Source organism: Dermacentor silvarum, chromosome 7 (genome assembly GCF_013339745.2).
Source record: "Dermacentor silvarum isolate Dsil-2018 chromosome 7, BIME_Dsil_1.4, whole genome shotgun sequence".
Classification (NCBI taxonomy): domain Eukaryota; kingdom Metazoa; phylum Arthropoda; class Arachnida; order Ixodida; family Ixodidae; genus Dermacentor; species Dermacentor silvarum.
Window position 1 is genome coordinate 63,187,138 of NC_051160.1, and position 21,945 is coordinate 63,209,082.

The 21,945-nt window shown below is 46.2% G+C and overlaps 1 protein-coding gene across 1 annotated transcript in view; it reads left to right on the plus strand.

The window, feature by feature from the left end:
- Positions 1-21,945, plus strand: part of LOC119458120 (synaptosomal-associated protein 25-like) — a 327,829-nt gene that overhangs the window by 267,451 nt on the left and 38,433 nt on the right. The window contains 2 exon segments of the mRNA XM_049670760.1: positions 7,697-7,745; positions 9,840-9,957. Of these exon segments, the coding sequence (XP_049526717.1) occupies positions 7,697-7,745; positions 9,840-9,957 (167 nt within the window).

Consider the following 21,945-nt stretch of genomic DNA (forward strand, 5'->3'; position numbering starts at 1 on the left):
GACAGATCCTGGACTATTTTTCGTAAGTGCTGCTATGCACAGCTCTTTCACTTTTGTTTGCGTATCATTTTATCTACCCTCCGTATCACTTAGTCCGTTAAGTGCAGCGAAATCTGTGTAAAGGCCGACAGTTGCCTGACAGTGCCGTTATACCCGCACAGCTGCACCAGTAAGTCACAAGCGGTCTGCAAGAGCCCATAACACATGGGCCACTTGAAAGCAATGGCTAACAGTGCATTTTCCTCAACAACTCTTCTGCGAACATTTTACAACCGATCGCGTACAGAAAGATCATTTGAACTGAAACAATCAAGTTAATTGAGACACAAAATAACAAAACTCTGAATATATCTTTAGTACTTTAATAGCAGTTCACGTACTACGTGACGCCTGCGGTTGTAAGGATGTTACATCCGCCGCCATGGCCGTCAGTGGCTCTGGTTGAGGCTTCAAGACTATGTACGCATACATAGAAATACTCAAGTTACGAGGCAGCCGCGCGGTAACTTCGTAGTAAAGCACCTCCCGCGTAATGTAGAATATGCAGGTTTGGCGCCATCCAGCAGCAAGCTTTCTTTACGTCCACGTTCACTTCACCCTTCCTCGGGATTTTTGCATTTCAATTAAAGCAAGAACAGTTAATTTTCCCCTTGCTTTTCCTATCTCCACTGTCCGCTTGCCTCTACGGTCGTACCTGAGACAGAAATCGGGCCCCTTTTTCTTCCGGCTCAAAGCCGACTCTCGTTGCTCATTGGCTGACACAAGTCCTAGCCTTCGCTGCAACAAGCAGAGATTTGCCGAGGCGGAGGGCGGAGTCCACTTTCTTGAAAGTTAGTTGCAGAAAAAAATTTGCTGCTTTCTGTGCCGGTTAGCCAAGGTAGCGAGAGATAACCGACATTTATTTTCAAAACCCAAGTCCGGGTCTGTGATCTAGAGTGAGGCTCGCCAGAGCGTTGGGCTTCCTTCGATGGCGTCTGCGTAGCGCGGGAAAGGTGCTCTATAGGCACATCTTCGCGTCTTTGTAGTCGGTGGGCGCCACACCTGTCTCGGGTCCTGTTATGCACGCATAGACGACCGTGTGATGCGCCACGGAGCTGGCTGTCTCACACGCGCCAGCTCGCGACAACCACGTAGCTCACTATGCAAATGTCGAGCCGTTCCAGTCCTCGACAAAGCGCGCCCGCGGGCTGTTGTTTTTCCCGCACGACGCAACGAGTGTGAGGTGCAGTATACGCTCCGGGGGCATTTCTCACTCGGATCCCGGAAGATTTAGTAAGCAGCCGACGCTGAGGATACTCTTTTTTTTTTCTTTGCCTCCTTACCATAGTCCTTACCATAGTCCGTTACTCATAGTCCTTGCCGTAGAGCTACCGCCTAGTTTGTTTCAGCGAGAGATGTTGTCTCGGATAGCCTTGTGCTTGAGCCAGGCCGCAGCGTAGTTTGTTTACAGATGCGGAACTAGAGCGTGCTGGTCGCGCGAGGACAGCTCAGTTTTGGCCTTGCTATATACCCCGGCTAGTAATTGTCTGTATTTTCTTCTTAGTACTCTTCCTAGTGGTTATTGTATGCGCGGGTAATTTTCTTTATTGCGCATTTCTTCGTAATGTGCCATTCAAACACTGGCTGAATATTCTCTTTTTTTTATACGGCTTACTTAAATTGGGACAAATTGGGTACGCCTTTGAGAGACTCCCGACTAGCTTTAAAATACACTAATAAATAATTAGATAGCTTTCGTAAGCTTGGCTTAGGACGCTTTATTCCTTGCGTTGTTTCGGTTTTCGTTTTTGATCGAGTGGTTTCTTTCTACACGCTTTGTTCCGTTCTAGCGCGTTAGGCTATAAATTAAAACCGATGCCAGGGCACCTAGGACTGACTGAATTTCATTTTCGTTACGTGGAACTCGGTATCTTTTCATCCTTCTTTTTCTTTCTTCTTTCACCCCCCCCCCCCCCATCTTTTTCACTGCAAAGTTAGCTTTGTGCGTTGTGGGCATGTGTAGTTCGTGCCGGCGCCGTTGGCAGGTGCCTACGTCACTTTTCATTACTCCGCATTCAAGGAGAAGAATAAAGCTTAATCTTCGGGCGTTGTCATTGGCGCCAGCGTGAGCTCGTTCGTACCAGCGGAAGCGTTTTCTTTTTTCTTCTTTCTTTCTTACTTTTTTTTTGGTTTTCGCGTGTTCGCAATTTATGATCCCATGGTGTTTGCACCCGCATTCAGCTTTGCTGCGGCAAAATCTACAGCCCTACACCGCCTGGCTACAAATCTCCATTCTCTCGTGACGCCTTTACGCAAATTAATGGCCTCTTCTGAAGCCGCGTACCCGTTGCTACGAGGCGTTCTCATTATTCCACACTTTGCCTATGCGTCAGGATACCTGCACGCTTCTGCGGCGCTGATTCGAGCGCGCCGTAGGATGAATTAAGTATGGCGCGGATGGCTGTGTGCCCTTATGTATGCGGATACGGCAAGAGCTGGCGCGAGTTGCGGTCCTAAACAGGCCGGAGGACGTGCTCCTAAACCGTTAGTCGCACGTTAGGGCTTAAGTAGTAAATAGAGAGTTTTAGATTAGGGGGGGGGGGGGGGGGACGCAAGCGTTGGGGCCCGCTAGCGCTTGGGGCCGCGGTATTGCGCACGCGCAGACCGGTCTGCGCGTGCGCAGTACCGCGGCCCCAAGCGCTAGTGGGCCGCAACGCTTGCGTCCCCCTAATCTAAAACTCTCTAATAACGCTAGCATTTGATATGTACTTGCGGTCCGGTGCGATAATTCCGTCCGGCTTATTTCACTTTTTGAGCGATCGATAGCGTTTTTCTCTTAGCTGCCGCTGTGACTCCCGCTGTCTACTTTTTTTATATATATATATATATACTGAAATAACAGGTTCTTTGTTTTTCTAGATGCGAACGGGCTTTACAGCTCTTCTTGAACTATTCGTTAATTTTAGTCATCCCTCTAACCTTTTAGCAACGGATAGTCGTGTAATGTCGGTAGGTGACGTCAGTTTCATTGTCGTGGTTACGCCGTATTCCTTACACTGTATTACCCTACGCGCCGAAAATTTGTCCCTGTTTTGCTGCGCTCCAGGCTACACTGCCGGGGAATCAAAACAAACGTGACTGTTTATTTGTGGCATATTAATTACCAAGTGTATTGGTTGGCAGCTTTTTTTTTTTTAACGGGTGCGTGTTTATGGCACTATTTTGACTGCGGTATTCTAATGGCAGCCTATTTGCTTCTCTTCCTGTATAATACAATTTACTGCGGCGTTGTATCGTTGTATCGGCGTTGTATCATTGAATTCCCGAACCTTCTGTTGATAAAGAGTGCAGGTGACCTCGCTTTTGAATGCGCAGCCGCAACTGGCGTGCGCGGTAAGATAAATGTTTGTGTCTTCGTCCAAGAAAATCCAGAACATAAAAAAGCAGGGGCGACGCGGGGGAGGGGGAAGCGAACGAGGTGAGTTGGTGGCGATTGTTGGGAGTACCGTCCACATTGCCATTGAAGAATATAGAAATTAGAGGATGAGTTTGTGTTCGCATCCCGACTCGCAGCCGTCCTCGCCACCCATGGAGTCTCCCAGCACAAGCAGGGAGACACCTGCTTGTTCTTTTTTTTTTTTTTTCAATAAATGTTTTTCCTCCTCCTCCTCCTCCTTTTCGCCCTACCTCACTTGTCCTTCTAGAGCTGACTTGGTGTTCTGTTAACATTTTCCTTCTTTTTTTTTTCTTTGTGTGTGTAACCCAAAAGACCGTAGTGTTTGGTCAGCTTGTGAGAAACCGCCGGGACGTATTGCAAGCACCGCAAGCAGGCGCCTCACACGACAGAAGACACGCAGGACGTAGTGAAGAGATTTTCGATGCCGACCACGTGAAATCGCATCGAGGAGCTATCTGCGTATAGGAAACCCTGTTTCACTCGTACTTTTGAAGCGATCGCAAATATCGATCGGCAAAAGCGATCGGCAAAGCGCTCTGCGTATATCCGCGTTTTCTATGTATGTGTTTGTTTCCCTGCGGATGCTTCAAAAATGCGAATGAAATATGCCTCGGCGCAATTAGCACTTGCATGTTTGTCTGTTCGTCGTTATTTTTCGTATGTCTCATTCTGCAGTGTTTTCTACGCGGTTTCACGTGGTCGGCCTCACGCCCCTAGTGTGTTACCTTGCCTGGCCATCGAAGGCGAAATCATTCAGCCTTCGATTTCGTTCAGGATAGAAATCACTACCCTGCATTGTCTGCAGTAAAGCAAGAAAGTGTATCGGTATGGTTGCAATTATCAATACATAGTTATTCCGTAGCTAAACTCAAGCAGGATGCGGTAATAACATACTAGTAGCAGTATCGGGAGCTGTACGTTGTGGCAGAAATCAGTTTTATGCTAATTGTGTAACTGCGCCCCGTGCACTGTTGCGATGGGTATGATTTCGCAGGTCAATTATGTAGTGTTCTACGTTGCGATAATAATGGGGTCTTGCTGCGCCGGCGTGAGATTTTTCTGCAAGTCTCGAGACGGAGGGCGTAGCCGGTGTAAGCGTGATGTGATGTCAGAACGCCGCCCGAAGTTTTATTTCGTCCTTATTAAACAATGTCCAAACCACAATACGAGCAGGCTGGAAGCGCCTCTAGAAATATCGTTCTGAAAACACCCTCTGAAATTAAGTGCCGGCTACGCTTCTGTATTGAGCGTCGTTGCGTATTAGAGCCTATAATTAAAAGTTTGCCGTTTCTACCACGTGAATCTTGGTGTGTCTAGGCTCATGTGTGCCGTTTGAATATTGTGTGCCACGATGCCCGGTTTGTTTTTCCCAGTGAATTTTCCCACTATTTCTTTTTTTCCACCACAGTCCGTATACAGTTGAACCCGGATATATCGAATCTAAAGGGGATCAAAAAAAGTTCGATTAATAGGTAACTCGATATATAAAATAAAACTTTTATGCAAAACTTTTCAAGGGGATTTAACTGCTGTTCGTTATACGTGATAATTCGTTATATGAGGGTTCGATATATCCGGGTTCCAATGTATCGATCAATATCTGTTTGTTTTTTTCGTGCAGCCCTGTGCTCTTTAACTTTGGGCACTAGCAGCTGGGCTGCATCACAGTTCTCGTTACGTTGGAACGCAGTGTTCCACATTAAAGTTAATTACTAGAGGAAAGTTTGGCGCTTTTATTGATTCAGTGGAATTCGCGGGCGCAGTACATGCGTTTTTCTACTATTTGCCGTACACTAATTGAGAAAGTTCGTTGTCGCTTTTTTAAAATTATTTATTCTTTGTGACTTAATTGCGTGCCATGCTAATCTTTTCGGGAGCATAGGGAGCGTTTCGAGCTCATCGATAAATCACGCCGCTACTTAGTTAAGCGTGTCGTTAAATGTGGATGATGTTCGGCGGGCAACTCTCAGAATGGTGTAATGGTTATGTTCTGTATGAATAATTTTGTGCGTTCACAAAAGCGTAGCCTACTTCAAATTAGAGGCTAAATGAGAATAATTGTTGCCGTACGACGATTTAGCGATGAAAGACGAGCTTTAAAAAATCTGCTAATGTAACAATCCGCAAGGTCGTTTGAAACTGTTAGAACGATGTCGCTGCATTGCCGAGCACGAGGTCTCTGGTTCGATTCTGGTTAGATTCGTTTAAAAACCGCAAGTGGTCAACATTAACACGGAAGCTTCCTCTTCGATGCCCCTCGTAATCCGGTGTGTGCGGTTTCGGGACCTTTAAACTCCATAACTGAATAATTTATCAACGAAATCAGCATGAAACCTTTGCACTGCCCAACATTACCGTGCTTCGTAAACAGTTGGATAGTTAGGCGCACGGACTTGCGCCAGATTTTCCTCTAGAATGCGAAGTGTATTAAGCTCTGTTCTGCCTTTTGTGAGCCCCAGTGTAAACCCTTCCTACCTATTCCCTCCCCCAGTGTCACTCTCTTCCCCCGTTACCCTCCTGTTATTACACTCTTTCTGCCCTTACTCACAGTGTCGGCCTTTACTCTTTCCCACTTTGCCCCCTCCCCTTGCGATTGGCCCAAACGTTCTCTCCCTCAGAGCAAGGAAGCTGGCATACGAACATTAGTCGCTCTCGACGAACAAGGAGGTAAGGACTGGGCCTCTTACGTCACGCTCTGGTCGGCGTCACGTCATGCTCAGAGTTTCTGACCCGCACGAGCACTGCACCTCTCCTCCTCCGGCATTTTATTTGCTAGTGTTTTTGCGATGGTAGTTGGAGTCGAGCGTATTTATATCTCTTTTGTTGCTTGTGTCATTTGTGTTTCCCCTTTTTGATTGTTAGACGGGTTTCTTGGCGTAGATGAATGACGACCTGTTTTTATTTTTTCTTCTTGTGTTGACGTTCGCACCTTCAGTTCCTTGCTTTGTTGTATGCTGCTGGTCGGCTGCTTGCGTAGTGCGGTAACCTTCTCATTTTTTTTTTTTTAGTTACGGATCGAGTACATTTCTTCTAGTCTAACTTCGTAGGTTCAGCGGAAATTATTCAATGAAGTGATAATAAACGCCTTATAGCGCTTGTCGTTAAACGCATCATGTGGTGTCCGCATTTGTGGAACCCGACAGCGCTCGAAATGTTCTTCTCACGCGTGCTTTTAAAGGACCGCTACTCGGCATCCTGCCGCAGTTTCTTTTCCTTCCATATAACTATCCGCAACGCTGTCAATTCAACCTCAGCCGAACCACAGTCGCAGCTCTCTGCAGCTATGACGTTGCGCTGCTGAGCCCCGAGGTCGTAAGTTCGACCCCAGCCACGGGGGCCGCATTCTGGCCGGGGCGGAATGCCAAAAAAAAAAAAAAAATGCTCGCGTACTGTGCATTGCGTGCACGTTAGAGGAATCCCCAGGTGGTCAAAATTAATCCGGAGTCCCACACCGCGGCGTGCTTCGTAATCGAATCGTGGCTTTCGCGCATAAAACTCCCCGAGTTAAATCGTAATTTTCGACCTCAGCTGCTTTCTGCCTTGGCAAGGTACAAAGTTTTGCTAGGCAACCATCGTGTTATGTGTTCCTGGAAATGCATTTGTTTATCGGTATAATTTGATTAAATTCTTATCGCGTTGGCTGCCGCGACTGAAAGCGCAGGGGATATTACGCACTACGCAAGCGCGACCACTGCGTCTGCTCTCGGCGAACCGATGGCTGATTTCATTTCATTTTTTTCTCAGTTTCGCATTTCTGTTTCTTTTTTTTTCTTTTTTCTTTTCATGGTTGCCCTCGCCACACCTTGGTTCCCGCGCTCTGCTGTGTTCTGCACCACGTTCGTCGCCCTCGCACCGGACCTGCACTGCGTCTGCCACTCGAATGCACGCCTATATCGCCCGGCCATGCCTTGGTGTCCTTGCTTTGCATTTTTCTTTCTTTTTCATTTTGTTGTCATATTTGTTTACTTCGGCTGGGGTGTCACGCGTCGCAATTCTGACTTGGTTTGGTCAACGCACCCGCGGCTGCGTTTTACGCACTTTTTGGGTATTCGTTCTTTATTTATTATTGATATTATCTTTTATTATTTTTTTGTCTGCTTGGCCCTTTGAAACTCCGCTTCCCCACGCATCTATGCCTCGTTGCAAACTTCTGCGTGATTTCAAAAAAAAAAAAAAAAAACTGTGCGGTTAATGTGCGACGCTGTGTCCAAAAAACCGAACATTTCGCACACTTGTCGCGATTTTGCAACAAAAATCTAGGCATCGGACGCTGGTGTCAAAACTATCGTGGAACTCGACAAGCAGGGCGGTAAGCGCTGCCATGTAGAATTGACGTTGAAATAACGCGCCGGTCATTTCCTTATGTGATGTCGATAGTTTGCTCCGGCTAACGCTGGTATAACCATGTCCGATGACTGGAGATGCGTAGTGCGCTTTGAGGATATAGTCAGTATAGTCAACTCAGTTCAATTCAAATGGGCCTTATTCAACATCCATCGGATGTTTGGAGTGCGGACGAAAAAAAAAAAAAAGGCGGGGGGGGGGGGGGGGGGGCATGGCTGGGTCCGTGCCCCAGAGCGCGGCATTACAGTTGTACCAACCTGAACAAGAAGAAAGATGCACATTCAGGAGGTTTGCGGGAGCTTACGTGGGACAAGCGTAAGGAAACACGAGGCAAGGTAAAAATAGATTCATATGTGCGTGAAAGGGAGGACATAAGATTGGACATCACAGTGTATATGAAGCACCAAAGTCACAAATAGATAGAGTCACAAAAACCGTCTCAGGAGTACGAGAACCAGAGATTTATTAAAGGGGTTGAGACACCAAATATTGAGGGTATAAAAGGCTTGCTGTAGGCTTCGTCTGTATGAAAGGACACTCAACATGAAGTGTTGGACACAGCAAACGTTTAAAATATATTTTAATTCGCTTCCAAAGAGTGCCTAAATGCTCGTTCTCGCGATCCAGACCCATCGCTAGCGCGATTAACATCGACTTCACTGTGTTGGAAGCGTAGCGCGTTTTAGTGACGTCATACCACATTAGAGTGACGTACACTGAGCGGTGACCCACAGCACGGGGCAAGCCTCGAGTCTAGAGTGCAGTATAAGCTGCATCGGACGCAGACGCAGAGTCGGAATCGGAGCTGCCGCAGCTAGCGATGGCAACTGTCGGCGTGGGTTTGTTTGCCTGCGCTGGTACATAACGTGTGTGCGAGAGCAGACGATGCAGCAGTGCGTGCGTCACAGCCTTGTGGGCCCACGTGACCAAGCTTCCTAGCCAGTGACGTCACTGTCCAACTCGGCGCAGAGAAACCGAAACCGAAAATGGTGCACATAAATAATATCATATTGAATTATTTACCGAGAATATATGAACCTTCCAGCGTGTATCATGCTTTCTGGAGCAATAAGAAACGTTTGAAAGAAACGTTTCTTGAAACAAACCCCTTTAATATTTGTCTTGTGGACTCCATGGTTTCGTAGACTGATCAACGCGAAATTATTTTGGCTGAATCCACTAAACGGTGCTCCTGAGCGCAAAAGTCTTCGGAGCGGATGGTCGGGGGAAAAAATGTTTTTTTTTTTCTCTTTTTTTTTCTTCCTTTTTTTTTTTCTTTTTTGCAGCCGTCTCAAGATTGGAAATAACAGGGTAGACAGCTTGGTCAGTCAGTACTGAATTAAAAATCAAACGCAGCCGTTCCCATCGTATTTCTGCTTCTTTGTGTTTTGTGTTCATGGTGGTTTTTCCCAGTTCAATCATGTTCAAAGACGTGTGATTCGTACGAGTGCGCAACATAGTTGCGCGCTGAGGAGAAAGCCGATTTGCTAGGCTTTTATCTTAACGGCAGAATGCCGTGTATCAAATGCATAACCTTGCGGTATATTTTATTCTTAGACTGACTGCTCAAGCTTCTCTTTATGTTAGTGTGTACGCGTACACTTTGACCCAGCATGCCTGACAGTTGCGCAATGTGCTTCTCTATAATGACATGTTCGACTGGCCATTTTAAAGCATTTCGACAGCGATTAGAATGTCTTCCAAGATGAGCAACTAAGCTCAACTTCGAGCGTAATTTGACTGCAGTGGCGACAAGGAACGCTACTTGATCCATTGTGATACGGGTTTCAAGCTGTCTTCGGCGGCCACTGCCGCCAGAGCGCTCTTAATTAAACGACCATTCGAATATGCCATTAGTGAAGCGATACTTGGATGCATTGAAAGTGTTATACGGCAGATGTCAGAATTGGAAACTGTCTTCCTATCGGATGAATGTCTCGGTTGTTGTGCTTCGCTAAAGCGTATACCGAGGACGTGACGCTTAAGGTGCGTCACGCTGACTCGTGGTGTATACGCGTAACGCGTTCCGCGCGAAACCCTTGTTGCGGCGCCTGCGCAGAGCAATTGGACCGCATCGAAGAAGACATGGACAAAATCAACGCCGACATGAAAGAGGCCGAGAAGAATCTAACAGGAATGGAGAAGTGCTGCGGCATCTGCGTCTGTCCTTGCCAGAAGTGAGTACACTGCGCTGCCCTCCTTTTGTCGCCTGTAAATGCACGTCGGCCCCGGCGACCTTTTCTTATAACATGCTGTTGCTCACGCTTGGAACAAGCAGTGATGAAAGATGTTTCCTGAGTGGTATGCCTCGTAACGGGGACGATGACGTCGCGTTGCTTCGACTTCGCGGTATATGTACGCTTACGGTGGTTTGCGAAGCATGTGTAATGCGAAAAAAAAACAAAAACAAAGTGGAGTCTGTGCTTCAAAGCACAGTTTGTGTGAGATTTAACTAGGAATGCTTAATTATTCTGGATGGAAAAAATGCTTCAATTTACTTTTCCGTTCAAGAAAGGCTGAAGAGACGGTCAGGCAGCTGTGAGATGAGAGAAAAAAAGAAAAAAAAAACGTCCAAAAAACTATTGTCTGGCGCGCGCTCACGTTGAATCTCGGGAGTATCCACTGCGAACGAGCTTTGATTGTGTGCGTATGTAGGCGTGATTAGGCATGTAATCTGATGACGGCTCGCGCCGCCTACTGTTCTTCAACGACGTGTACGCCGTGGGTAATTAGCGAAATAGGCAATTAGCGAAGCGCTTTTTTCGCGAGTATGTGGCGGTGCTGCTGTTGGTATGCGCAACGTAAAATGCTGACAGCGCCTTTGCATCGCATATGCAGCTGTGTCTCTTACCCTTGCCGCCTTCTTTATGAGGCGTATCGCTCAAGCAATGCGAAAAAAAAAAAAAACGAAGAAACAAATGAAACTATCGCACAGTTCTGTCATAGTAGCGCTGTCAGCGCAAACAACCTTCCAGTCTCGTTGTGCTTGCTAAATCTTTATTCGAGGTTGAACGATTTACAGCGCGCGTTGTTTATTGTCGTTGATGTGTTCATCGGCCCTCAGTGTGCCTGTCTTAATTCACTCTCTTCTGTGGATAAATGGCACTCTAAAAACAACAACTTAGTCACATGCGGAGTATACCGTTGCTGAGAAAGGCGCTTTTCAGGGCATATTGCGATAGCGTGCTTGGCGCTAAAAACGTTCTGTCTGTGTGTCGAAAGTTTGTATAGACTCTAAAGCTATAACTTTCCCTTTAAAATTGCTGTTTAGCCTGCTCGAATCGACGCTATAACTTACCCTTGTCCCACGTATTTTAAACCGATGTAGTCATTTTCAGTGACTTCGAAAGTGTTTTCTGTGCGACCACTCTCTCGCAAAACGGGGCAACGACCCCCTATAAGAGTGATACGGGGCTTTCATATGCAGCTCGAAAGCTGTAAGCGATGCAAAAAACGCAGCGGCGAAGATTTGCTCGAAATAACCTTATTGGAACGTTGTTGCGTTTAAGTATTGCCCAACTGCGTCAGCCGCCCGGCATACATTGCCGACTTCATCGCTCTATGCAAATTACGGCTCGTGGTGGTTTGAAACCTTGGGTGTTTCGTATCGACGGGACTGAAAAGTTTTTTGTTAGTTTTTTTTTTTTTAAAGCCAGCAAGCGGGCCTCGTAAAGATTGGAAAAAGCTGCACGTTTCTGAACTGCATCTATTTTAACTCTTTATTTTATTGCTTTTTTTTGTGTAGGGGAATATGCAGCTCGCGTCACACAAACGTGCACGACCTCTGCTCTCAGTCGCGTTTTACGAGAAAGGTCGTGGCATTTGAAAAGTTCGGCGCCAATTCAATTTATTGCGTGCCTTTTCTCTGTATTCCTATTGCTGGAGCGCCGAAACGGTGTCTTCGGTCACTTTGCTTTAGAAGCTAAGGTCAGAACGGTCTTATTTATCGGGGGTCCACTTTGCCATTACGCATACTGCCGCCGATTAGCCGGCGTTAGGCGTAGCCTTTTTCGCAAGATTACAGACGTCGTTATGGCAATGTTTAGGACAACTTCAGGGCAGGCGTCTTCAGGGCGAGTCTGTTGGTCTTATAGGCCGTTAGTCGGCGAGGTCACCGTTGATCGGATCGTGGCCGGGTCACGCCGCAGACGCGCACGGCGTATGTATGCAAATTTGGGGCGCCGAATCGGGATCCCTCTTGCATAACGTATGCACGCGCCGACGTGGTCCGAACGTTTGTTTCCGGCGGGAAAGCAAACAGCCGGCGAATTCTTTTCGGCATTGTCTGATCGTCCTAAGTATCTCCGCCATCTCTTTTTCAAAGTAGATTCACGCATAAGAGGAAATAAAGACGCGAGAAATGGAAACGTTTTATAACGGATCAAGCTGTGGTCAGATTTGCACAAAATGACCTCGAAATGACCCAAAATATTGTCGCTCGCGGTTTTCGTAATATTTGAGCCTATGCGTCGTTTTCGAGCACGCTATACGCGATCATATTATCGTCGGCAGCCGCCTCGTTCTTTGACCTTTCTCTCTGTGAACTTGTATAATGATAGAGCCACGTGTTTGAGGCGGATACCAGTATTTTGTTTCGTACGGGCCGTCCTTTTGTGAAGAACTTGTTTTTGAGCGTCGCGGTATTGTGGGAAAAGTGCACATGCGGACGCAAACGGCCGGGTAGTCTAGCTTTCGGTCGAGAACACAAACACGTTCACTATCTTTCCTGCCAGCATACTTCCTCTATATTGGATTGAGGTGCTTGAGTTGATGGAGAATCGCCTGCCACGTGTACGATGAAAAGTAAGAAGGGAGGGGCTGTTGCTTAGCTTGAAATGTATGTCGTTCTATAGACCTCTCAATCGTCGGCAAGCGAAAACACGTCCTCACTTCTCTGTCGTGCGTGGGCATAAATCGAACGTGCCGACGCCGTCTATAGTGCATTTTTTAACACGTGGTTCGCGACAGTCTGCTGCGTATATAATTTCAGCGCGCAAGCAGCTCTCGTTGGAAAGTTGTATGGACCTTGATCGCAGAAGCGTACTGAAAGGATAATAGTTGCGCCTATCGTAATGCCGTACGAGTAGGTACGGATAATATCGTACCTATCACCACCGTGCTCTACGTAGGTGTATGATCTTAGAACGACTGAAGGTGAGCCAGTCGAAAGGGATTTGCGACAGGCGTGCAAACACGAACGAAAGTAGAAGGAAAAAGTACAACGCAGGGTTGTGTTGTGTTGTGTTCCTTTCAATATCAAATATGTAGGTATGCTTGATCGGGGGATAACTGAATCACGTGTCGTATCGAATAGAAGCTGTCGCAACAGTCGCAGCAGGGATGAATGTATTGGTGGAAGTTGGCGACTGTATAAGGTACGTTATTGACCGTCGAACATGTCATTTTTCTTAATGGGGCGGTACAGTTTTCACAGAAAACGAATAGGAATAGACAGTGCTGTGCCTAAAATTGAACGTTGGCTTTCTAAACCCATGATCACGCAAAGCTCGAGCAAGCGGGTATTTTGGCATATGCCACCTTTAATTTGACTTTGATTGTGACGATGTGATGATGCCAGGTAGATAAGTCTGGTTAAATTTAGTGGCAACTCCTTGTGTTGTTTTTGAGCATTGTCCGTTATCTTTGTTGATTTCAGCCGGTATTTTAATTGCTGTGTTCCTTCTCTTTCAGTTTATGGTATGCTTTCATTTTTTGTTGATATGTTGTGAATTTATTGCAATTTGAGTGTTTCATTTTTTTCTGTTTTCTTTCCAGTGCCACTGATTTCGTTTTCTTTTGTTCTTTCTTTTTTTCTTTCCTCCTCACCCCGTCTTCCCCATTTCTCCTCCCCCGTCTTGGTTTTCTCCTTACTTCACCAATTTTTCTCTTTCTCACGTGATCTCCCTCCGCTACGTATGCACACCTTCATTTGCTGCCACTTCGAAACGATACTCTCGCTGTATTAAATCCAATTCTATTTTTTTTCTTTTGTTCTTCTGATGCTTTCCCGTTCGCAAATATACATTCATTCCAGCCCCATCGATGCGTACGTTCAACTTTTCAACCTTACTTTTAACATCGCACCACCAGAAATTCACGTTGATTGGTTGTCCTTAATCGTGTAGTCCGGGAACTCTGTAAAGAACTTGTCCGGAACTTTGACTTCCCTACATTTTCTTTTTTTCCCTTTTCATTTGGGATGTTTTAGAACTTGTCCGGAACTTTCACTTCCCTACATTTTCTTTTTTTTCCCTTTCCATTTGGGATGTTTTATCTATCAACCTCTTCATTTATAACGCCCTCCCTAACTTGGAAATACAATGCAGCAGGACCTTCCGTTCGTTCTCTTGCACTTCTCGAAGTCTCTGCTGCGCTGTGCAGGGTCGAACTGCGTGGGTCGGCGGGGCCGCGTTCTGGCTTGCAAATTTTATGCGCAGTTAACGAGCTCTCCGGCTGGATTAGATCCGGTCCCGCCCACGGAGGCCGCGGTGGTGAGTTCTTTGTCCGGCAGATTAACCGTCGCTTCGACGCGTAGCCTTTTTTGGGGGGGTGCACGAGAAAGCGAAGCGTGACGCCCGACGAGCACAGCTTTAGTCGGCGCCTAAATTACGACAAACAGTCGGTCGGTGTTGGGCTTAATCGGAACGGCTCGGGAAGCTGATCTACTTGGCTCGTTGCTTGACTTCTCATTCTTTCTTTTTTTTTTTTTTTATTTCTCCGTGGTGAAAGCGGGCGAACTTGTTAGCCGCGTGGATCTCCATTGTATCGCGTTCTTCAGAATACTTTGTATCTCTCTACCTTCTGACTTTTCGTCCGGGGGTTGTTTCCCGTTAAACTCGCCAGTTTCCGGGAGAGCCAGTCGGTCTTTTAATTTGGTGGGAATTACGCCCGTCCAAGTTTCGCGCCACGTTGTTCGATGGCTCTTTCTCAGTTTTCGAACGCGTTAATTTTGCACTTCCCACCTGGAATTCCAGAGTGCATAGAATGGACAGTTCAGGGAAGTTAGTTCAAATGTGATGCTGAATTTCGAATCTCTCTCGCGCCTGTGATCATGCTTCCAACGAAGCAAAGGTAGAACTCAGCCAATGACGGGTCGTATGTTGGCACGTTTTCGCTGGGTTCATGGTACCCGTTATTAACGCCAATTCAAACTGGACACTAAAAGGAGGCACTGACGGTGTGAACGCTGGACTGCACAGTTTACATGTACTTAACACTGCGCTACATCAAGCAGGAAAAATTGTAGGCCTAACGTTAAGAGACAGGAAGAGAGCTGTGTGGAGTGCAAACGGGGATAGCCGATATTCTAGTTGACATTAAGATAAAAAAAAATGGTGGGCAGGCCACGTAATGCGCCGGATGGATAACCGGTGGACCATTAGAGTTACAGAATGGATATCAAGAGAAGGGAAGCGCAGTCGAGGACAGCAGAGAACTAGGTGGGGTGATGAAGTTAGGAAATTTACAGGCGCAAGTTGGAATACGCTAGCGCAAGACAGGGGTAATTGGAGATCGCACGGAGAGGCCTTCGTCCTGCAGTGGACATAAATGTAGGGTGATGATGATGACATCAAGCAGGAAGCATGCGAAACAGCATTCATTACGGCCCATGAGAGCCACTCATCCTCTTATTAAAGTTCCGAATTTCGCATCACGAAAGGGGGGTGATGATGATGATGATGATGATGATTTATTGGCATCCCCTTTGAAACGGGGCGGCGACAAATAGTCACCTAGCCTGCTTGATTTAATCAGGTATACTATACATGTTCTTTATCTTGCATTTTTGTATACCTATCATTATTTTTCTTTTTCAAAAATTTACCTTGTACCGCTGCCTATGATTTTAAGAGATCAGGTCGCATCCATCTTTTCCCTACTTTTTTTCCACCAGTACTCTAATCGTCTCTTGCTGATCTCTACGGCTGATCTGTTTATGTTTCCTTCCACTTTAAACCCAAGCGCTTCTGGGAGTTGCACGTTACCTACGGTTCTCGCTGGGTGGATCCCGTCGCATTCCATTAGGATGTGCTGAGTGGTCTCTGGATCTTTACTGCAGCATACACATGTCTCATCTAATTCCGAATATTTGTTCCGATATGTTTTCGTCCTTAGGCAACCGGCTCGAGCCTCAAATAGCAAGGCACTGCCCTTTGTGTTATCGTACAGAGTTTCCCTTCTAATTTCTTTCTTCTCATTCTTGTAAATCTCCATTGTCCTTTTCGTTTCCATTCTTTGCATCCAATTCACGGTCTCTATTTCTCTCACTTTCTTTCTGATGACCCCTGGTTGTCTATTTACAGTTTCGATTATCCTGTACTTGGTTGCCAACTTCCTTGACCTCTTCCTCCATTCTGTGTCCACGCTTTTCATGTAGAGATACTTGTGCACTTTAGCTGCCCATTTATTTTCATCCATGTTCCTGAGCCTTTCTTCAAAACTAATTTTGCTTTGTGCTTCTCTGACTTCAAAAGAGGCCCAACCCATGTCTCCATGCACTGCCTCATTTGTCGTATTACCGTGTGCTCCCAAAGCCAACCGGCCTACTGATCTTTGGTTAACTTCCAAACCCGCCAATATATCCGATTTTAAGCATATAATGGCATTTGCGAATGTTAGCGCTGGCACCATAACTCCTTTCCAGATTCCACGCACCACCTCATACTTATTGTGGCCCCACAGTGCTCTGTGTTTCATTAATGCTGCATTCCGCTTCCCCTTTATTTTCAGATTATCTTGGTGGTTGATTGAGTAATTCTTTCCTTCGTTTATGTGTACGCCGAGGTACTTATATTGCTTCACTATGGGTATTACTTGCTGTTGAATTGACACCACGAAGTTACTCGTGTGCTCATTAAAGATCATAATCCCTGATTTCTCTGTGCTAAACTTAAGGCCTAGATTTGTCGCTGCGTTCCCACAGATATTCGCAAGTATCTGTAAATCTTTTTTATTGTCCGCTAGTAGCACAATGTCGTCTGCGTACATCAGTCCAGGGATCTTCTGTTGCACCATTTGTCCATTACGCATGTAGGATAAATCAAAACCTAATTCGCTGTTTTCCAGTCGTCTTTCTATGCCCTTGACGTAAAGCGTGAACAACAATGGTGACAGAGGGCATCCTTGCTTCAATCCTTGGTGAATTCCCACCATTTCATTTCCTTTTCGGCCTTCCCATGCCACTTGTACTTGGTTGTCTCGATATATCTCCCTCAGCAGCTCCACGAAATCGTCATCTATGCCTTCGTATTGAAGAATATCCCACAACAATTCCCTGTCTACGTTGTCATAAGCTCCTTTAATATCTAGAAATGCTATCCATAAAGGTCTTTTCTGAGCTACTGAAATCTCTATGCACTGAGTTAGTACAAACATATTGTCTTCTAAGCGTCTGCCTGGCCTGAACCCATTCTGTAGTTCCCCCAATACACCGTTTTCCTCCACCCACTTCGACAGTTCTAATTTTATTAGAAGACAACGGCAACAGCGCCACCTGTGTTAGCATCGCCAAGAAAATAGTCAGCAAAGAAAGCATCGCAAAAAAAGAAATGTCACATGTCTGCCAGTATTTCCTTTCTTCAACGCTCCGTGCTCGCTCCTTTCCGGCCAGGTACGCGCTGTGTCATGCCGAAACACGCACCTGCTGTTCGTGAGCTAAATGCGCCGCGAGTTCAGCCGTAAAGGTAGGAAATTCTCGCAAGATTCATGACGGTTATTGTGCGGGCACGAAATGAGCCCTAGAAGGTGTAAATGTTTCTTCTTCGTAATATATAGTCCAGCGTTTGTAGTGGCATTGTGTTTTGTATCTGTCCCGTTTGATTTCGTGCAGATAACGTTTCACAGATTTTTAAAAAAATTAAAAGAGAGAGAGAGAGAGAGAGAGAAAGATAAAAGAAGTTTCGTGCGTTTGCCTGGTTTACGGTATGTGGTTTCTTTTTTTCTTCGACTGTCATGCTCCAAAAACGCGTTCGCACGCGGTTGTTGTTGATTTTTTTTTTTTTTTCGCCCCGCACTGGGCAGCCTCCCGCAATAAGGATGGTTGATGCTACGCGCATTCTTACTTTTCCCAGTTGCTGCTTAGTGAAAAAACAAGCAGCCCAGTTCTTTTTAGTGTTATGCAGCGGGAGCAAGGGGTTGAGCCACCGGTCACGCCTCACGCTTTCGTGAACGTTCTTTGTTCACCGTTGCATTTTTCTTCTCTCTCTCTTCCTCATTTGTTTGAAAGTACACATTTCCTGCCTCACTCGTCCCTAGGGCGTCATTTGAAGAGCGACTCCGCCCCTTCTTTCCATATATGTATACATTTTCCTTACTTGGTTCGCATGATGGTGTAGATCAAGCTGGGAATGTACCTGGAGTTTTCTTTTTCCCCTCTCGAATGCAGGTGCGATCGCAGCATAAAAAAAAAAGTGATCAGCTTTGTTGTGAGGAGCTTTGCTATGAAAGGCCGCCGGAATTCTCTTTGTTTCTATTTCTGCATCCCAGTCTCGCTTCCATGCCTGCAGCATCGTGGTCGTCATTTTCTTTTTTTTTTTTTCAAATATGTTCTACCGTATGTATTTAAAAAAAAAAAGTTTTGTTGATGTTTTTCGGCAGGTACTCGTAATTGCGCTGGCGTAACGGCGTTGTTAACCTCGTCGTGAATCGCTTGTTTTTTCATTCGCGTGTTTCGTTCGCGCGCTACCGTATTTACCGTGATCTAAGCGTGCCCCTTCGTTTGCACCCGTGGTGACCGACGTGATCGTAGTAGAGGAATTTCGGGAGAGAGGTCGCTTATATTAGGAGCGAATCAAAGTTTGTCATGGACTAGTTCTTTCCTTATTTCTTCCCCCCCCCCCCCCCCCTCTTCGTCCTGACAACAGGGGGAGGTGTTTGAATGCGAGGGATGCTTAAGTTTGAGAAAGTACGACAGGTGGATCGCAACCGCACGAGCGTTCTTGGTTTTCTGACCCCTTTCGCTCGAACAACGCCTTGCATAGCTCCAGCTTTATTGTTGTTTTTGCCTATTATTATTTCTGTTACTAATCTTGCTACCCTTGCTCGTTCGATATCGCCTGCGCTCTGAACAGTCGTTCTCTAACCTTATAAGCAACTGCGCGAGATTCTTTTTCTTTTCTTCTTCATCCCATGGCGCTTGGAATTTCGGTGCAGCTGCCTGGGAAGTTCTTCACTGCCAGACATATTGCACTTGGGACGTCGCGAAACGTCCGTGTTTCAGACTCGCGTAGTCGAGGGCGACTGCTCGTACAAACACGCCACGTGGGAATAATTTGCATACGTTTATCGGTTCCTCAGTACACCTCGTACGTCGGTCAGGCGTTAACGCCACGGAGAAAAACAGTACGTTATCGACGCCACACATCTTCGTTGTTTTTTTTTTTTTTTCTTTCTTCTACTTTGTCGGCTCGCAGATTGCCACTGTGCTTCCCTGTTCGGTTATCTCTTCCCCAAGGCAGCCTTTCTCGTGCCTCGCCCTTTTTATCTTTCATATATTCACCGGTGCGGACGAAATGTTACGCACCTGATCCCTCGGGGGCGCGTTTTGTAAACATGCCTGTTCGATGTATTTCGTTGCACGGATTTATCGTCCCCATCGACTCTTCTTCGTAACTTCACTTTCTCTTTCTTTTCTTCCTCGTCAGGCGTACTTATCTTTTCCCGAAAATTGTTCAACGGTGTGCGTCTGCACTTTCGAAGCTGCGTGTTAAGTGTTCCATTGTCTGGCGCTCGTTTCATTAGAACCCCTCCCTGGCTTCGACGCATTTATTTACCGACTCAGTAACGGACCCCATGTGTCGCAGTCGTTTCGAAAGTTTGTGCCGGTCCTTCGTGCGACTATCTCGAGAGAGTCGAAGGTTTTGCCCCGGAATTGAACGAGTTCTGGCCGCTGTCGTTTCTGCGCGCGCGCTCTAATGACTTTGCGGAGTTTACCGCGGCCACTTCTGTCTGAGTGTGCGCCGCTCGGTCGATGCCTGGCTTCGTTGTTGTGTTCGGCTGTATTGTTATGCAAAACTTGAGCGCTTGTATGAAATTTAAATCCCTTTTTTTTCTTGTTCTTGTTTCATTTTATGCAGTGCATTCTTCACCGCGAATTAAGTGGCGAATGCATAAAGACTTCCTTGGGGTGAATATTTTTCTTACGCTGGGGGTTTGTTTCTTTTTTTTAATTCTTTTTTTGTATTGCGGAAGATTATATTCAAACGCATGGGAACGGAGAAATCGCTTTGATAGGCATTCGCTGCGCCGAATTTGAAGGAGATTTGTTGCATTTGAAATTACAGAAAAAAAGTTACATCTGCCGATTCTAGCGAGCAGTTTTTTTTTTATGTAGGCTATCAATCGTTTTGCAAAAACTAAGGAAAATCTCAAATTACGAAAAATTGCGTCCTGTTAGAATGTCAGAGGTGAGATTGTCCGTGCTTTACTGAATCGTTAGGTTTCGAAAACAGTATGAAAGAAACAGAGGCTCTGGAGATCACTAAGACACGTCTGGAAGACTGGTGACTCGACGGAACCACTATCCACAGTGAATAATGTAGCTTGCATTTTAAGCATGCATAAAGATATATGAGAAAGTTAAAAAAAACACTTTGGTATCATGTGACAGCCCCGTTTCAAAACATACCTGCGTCATCATCATCATCAACATCATCATCACCATTGAGTCGAGGTTGGAGCTGCCGGGGGGGAGGAACTTTCTAGAATGCAAGGGTCAGTCATCAATGGTAGTTGTAGTTCTAGACGACAGTAATAATGGCTCCGCGCTTGTCCCGCTAGCCGCAAATACAAGAGCAAGAAATTAAAAATCTCCTTGAATGACAAACCGGAGTGTGTAGTGCACGAGGTAGCCACACCCTATATACGAAGTGCAGACGTCGCGTAGAATAAACGTCTCTCGTTTCGGGTGTCTCCCGCAACCTTCCGTAGACTTTTTTTCCGCTAGCCACCAGCGGGCGTGGTTCTATGTATGCATACGGCTCGCCGACCTCGGCACGGCTATCCGATTTCGCCTTGTGACCCGTAAACAGGACGGATCTGGAGCCAGTCGCGAAGCCACTTCGAGGGCAATTAGGATCTCGCGTTCGTAACGCGCACCAACTCTCCCGGCCTGGTTCCGTGCAGTGGCGCTGGTTGCTGCAGCTTGCCATTAAATGGCAAGGTGCCAAGGGCATCCCAAAGGGGATGCCATTAAATAATCACCACCACCACCATCATCATCATATGCCGAGACGCACCAATGGAGTGCGTGTGGGTAAACTTAAAATGGATCCCAAGTGAAAAACACTCAATCAACTTAGATTGGTGAAGTGTTCTCTCGTAGCTCTATTTTCTCTGCGTCGGGGAAAAAAAAAAAGAAAACCTAGTGGAAAAGAGGAAGGCGAAATTTTGCCTTGTGCAAGCAAACCGCAGCTTCGGTGCGTCAGTGTGACGCCACAGATTTGAAATTGTATTATAGTACTTGAGCAGTTCGAGTGCAGAAATAGTTCAAGCTTTCCCACTTATCAATGATGAGTGTTTGGTTGACTGGAAGAATATATATATATATATAACTAAACTGGAGGATGTTCTGTCAAGGTTTTAAGGTGTTGAAAGTGTTCAAATGTTGATTGTCAAGTGTTGAAAGACGTCGTCGCCGCCAGGCTTTCGCTATTCCGTATTGTTTCTCTCTAAAAGCCTTCGCTTACGTGAGGTGCGAGAGACCTGTTCGGCATGCTAGAAACGTTATTCGCTAGTATATCGTGACTCGGTATTCCTCCTTAGTGTCCATATAACTTTGCTACTGCGATGACTCCGAATTATGTTTGTGGGTGGTATTTATTTATGAAGCCTGGCTCTTGGGCCTCTTTGGAGAAAAAGGTTTAAGGCGCGCGAATGATTTGCATACCTCGTTGGGCGCCCATTTCTAGAGTAACGGAGCAGCGCAGTTGCCAATGGGTAGCAGTGCTGCCAGATTTATTTTGCGGTCGTCAATTTGTGAGAGAGAGTAAGTCAGGTATTTACTGGCTTAGCAGCAACAGGAGAGGAGTCATCGTCGTTAGTTTCGTTGGTGAAGGTTCTGTGTTTTTTTTCCCCCATGCAGTATTCGCATGCGGCCGATACCGACTCCGTATCAATCGCCTATACTTCTTTAAGTAATACGGAAAGCGTCTGCATTATGAGAATAC